A 2,687-nucleotide genomic window follows, 5' to 3' on the forward strand; every position below is an offset into this window, starting at 1 on the left:
GCGCCGATCTGCTGCTGCCCTGCGCGGGAGCGCACTTACAAACTTGGTCGAGGTGCCCTGCGCGTCCTGTTGTGTAACCTCTGCGCCGCCAGCTGGACCGGGAAGTTGCCCGCCCGTCCTTCAGTCTCAACTCCAGGGTGAATTTCATGGCCCGGGACGATCGCGCGGCCAGAGCTGGCGTGGGCAAGCCCCCGCGCGCCCCGACCCGTGGGGAACTCCCGCGCGCTGTCCCTTCCCCTCACCCGATCCTCCGATGCGCTCTGAGCCTCTCGACATTGCCGGATCGCCACGGTCTGCCCCTCCGAGTTGCTGCTTGAGTTGGAGAGCAAAAGATGACCGAGGTGCCTTGGCCGGCTGTCCCCAATGGGACGGACACAGCCTTTCTGGCTGGCCTGGGCTCGCCTTGGGGAAACAGTACAGTAGCCTCCACAGCAGCAGTTGCCTCTTCGTTCAGATGTGCCCTGACCAAGACCGGCTTCCAGTTCTACTACCTGCCGGCGGTCTACATCTTAGTGTTCATCATAGGCTTCCTTGGCAACAGTGTGGCTATTTGGATGTTCGTTTTCCACATGAAGCCTTGGAGTGGCATCTCTGTGTACATGTTCAACTTGGCTCTGGCCGACTTTTTGTACGTGCTCACCCTGCCAGCCCTCATCTTCTACTACTTCAACAAAACTGACTGGATCTTCGGGGATGCTATGTGCAAGCTGCAGAGATTCATCTTCCATGTAAACCTCTATGGCAGCATCTTGTTCCTCACCTGCATCAGTGCACACAGGTACAGCGGCGTGGTATACCCTCTCAAATCTCTGGGCAGACTCAAAAAGAAGAATGCCATTTATGTCAGTGTGCTGGTGTGGCTCATTGTGGTGGTGGCCATCTCCCCCATTCTCTTCTACTCTGGCACTGGGATTCGGAAGAACAAAACCATCACCTGCTATGATACCACCACTGATGATTACCTACGAAGTTATTTCATCTACAGTATGTGCACAACAGTGGCCATGTTCTGCATCCCCTTGGTGCTGATCTTGGGCTGTTATGGATTAATTGTTAGAGCTCTGATTTACAAAGACCTGGACAACTCTCCCCTCAGAAGGAAATCCATTTACCTGGTAATAATTGTTCTGACGGTGTTTGCTGTATCTTACATCCCTTTCCATGTGATGAAAACGATGAATTTGCGGGCACGTCTCGATTTCCAGACCCCAGAAATGTGTGCTTTCAATGACAGGGTTTATGCCACTTACCAGGTGACACGGGGTCTAGCAAGTCTCAACAGCTGTGTGGACCCCATTCTTTATTTCTTGGCTGGAGATACTTTCAGAAGGAGATTGTCCCGAGCCACCAGGAAAGCTTCCAGGAGGAGTGAGGCCAATTTACAATCCAAGAGTGAAGAAATGACTCTCAATATTTTATCCGAGTTCAAGCAAAATGGAGACACCAGCTTGTGAAGGCGCAAGACCCAAACACCTCACTTTTGTAATGTGGTAGGATGCTCCCAGAACCAGATGCTTTGCTTCTCCTTAGGTTCCTAGTAATGTTAGAGAATACTGCAAACAAGAAAGTAGTCAGTTAAAAAAAAAAAAAGCATCAATTTGTTACACATTCACGTTTATCTCTCCTGTAAGCTCCCTTCTTACTTACTAGAAGTATATGTAATCAAACAGTACTACCTAGATAAACACTTCCTCTTCTTCCTTTGAAATTCCCAGGCTTTTCTATTTAAAGTGTGTGTGCATGTGTAGCAGAGCAAATTTGATATTAAAAGTTTCTCCAAGAAAACTGGCCACCTGGAATTTGAGTTTGTGATTTGTCCAGCCTCTGTTGCTGTGAATAACTCATGGTATATATGAACAAAAATCTATACTTTCAAAAACTATTTGGCATAGTATAATGAAACACTGGTCAGCAGATGCCTGTGGTATATGTCTTTCAGTTCCTCAGAAGCATAGATGGTGGCTGATAATGTCTTTGGGGAATTGAATAGAAAAATAAAATCAATGAACTTTTATGTGTGGAAAATGAGTATTTCCAGTTATTTTTGGACTTTTATGTGTGGAAAATGAGTATTTCCAGTTATTTTTGGAAAGCTGATTACTGCACATTTCTTGTTTAATGTTTGGTGATGGGAGGCTGCGGATGTTATATTGTTGGCAAAATACACTCAAAATAATTGAAGTGCATGTGTTTTTCTTATAAACATTGTGGACCGTTAGGATTCCTGAGATAAAAAATTTTCACTCGAACCACTGCTGTGCAATGTCTTTGGACTTTGTGTTCCAAGAGAAGTGCTCACTCACATCTGTGAAAACAGTTTTGAGAAATCACAGTTAAATTTTAGACTGAAAGTTGGTTGGGTGAAGCAGAAGGACTGTCAGATGGAGGGCTATTGAGCAGGAGGTCAGAGTTTCAGAGGGCCATGGTTGACAGACATTCACAATGCAGATAGGCGTGGGGGTGGGGGAGAATTCTAGAAGAATGAGAAGGTTCTTTTTGTTTCTTCAACATACTTGAAAATATTAAATGCAGGCTGAAATGTGAATGTCGTAGGTGTGACAAGAGGATGGAAAGCTGTAATCTTTTGACAGATTTTAATATCATAACTTCTAAGGACCTGAGACAGCATAAAACTGTAAAGAAGACCATTGATAGTTTTCATTGAGCCCTTTGTAGTTAAGGGATAG

At 45.6% G+C, this 2,687-nt stretch overlaps 1 protein-coding gene across 1 annotated transcript; it reads left to right on the forward strand.

Moving 5' to 3' along the window:
• Positions 1-317: 317 nt before the first annotated feature.
• Positions 318-2,025, forward strand: P2ry1 (purinergic receptor P2Y1). The gene has a single exon (XM_051177028.1). It carries the CDS (start codon positions 333-335, stop codon positions 1,452-1,454), a length of 1,122 nt encoding a protein of 373 aa, XP_051032985.1. The 5' UTR covers positions 318-332; the 3' UTR covers positions 1,455-2,025.
• The last annotated feature ends 662 nt before the right edge of the window (positions 2,026-2,687 follow it).

The sequence above is a fragment of the Phodopus roborovskii genome, unplaced genomic scaffold (assembly GCF_943737965.1).
Source record: "Phodopus roborovskii unplaced genomic scaffold, PHOROB, whole genome shotgun sequence".
NCBI classification, from domain to species: domain Eukaryota; kingdom Metazoa; phylum Chordata; class Mammalia; order Rodentia; family Cricetidae; genus Phodopus; species Phodopus roborovskii.

Excerpts from the sequence above, each read along its gene's own strand:
- P2ry1 (XM_051177028.1), top strand. The coding sequence starts at position 333 with ATGACCGAGGTGCCTTGGCCGGCTGTCCCCAATGGGACGGACACAGCC.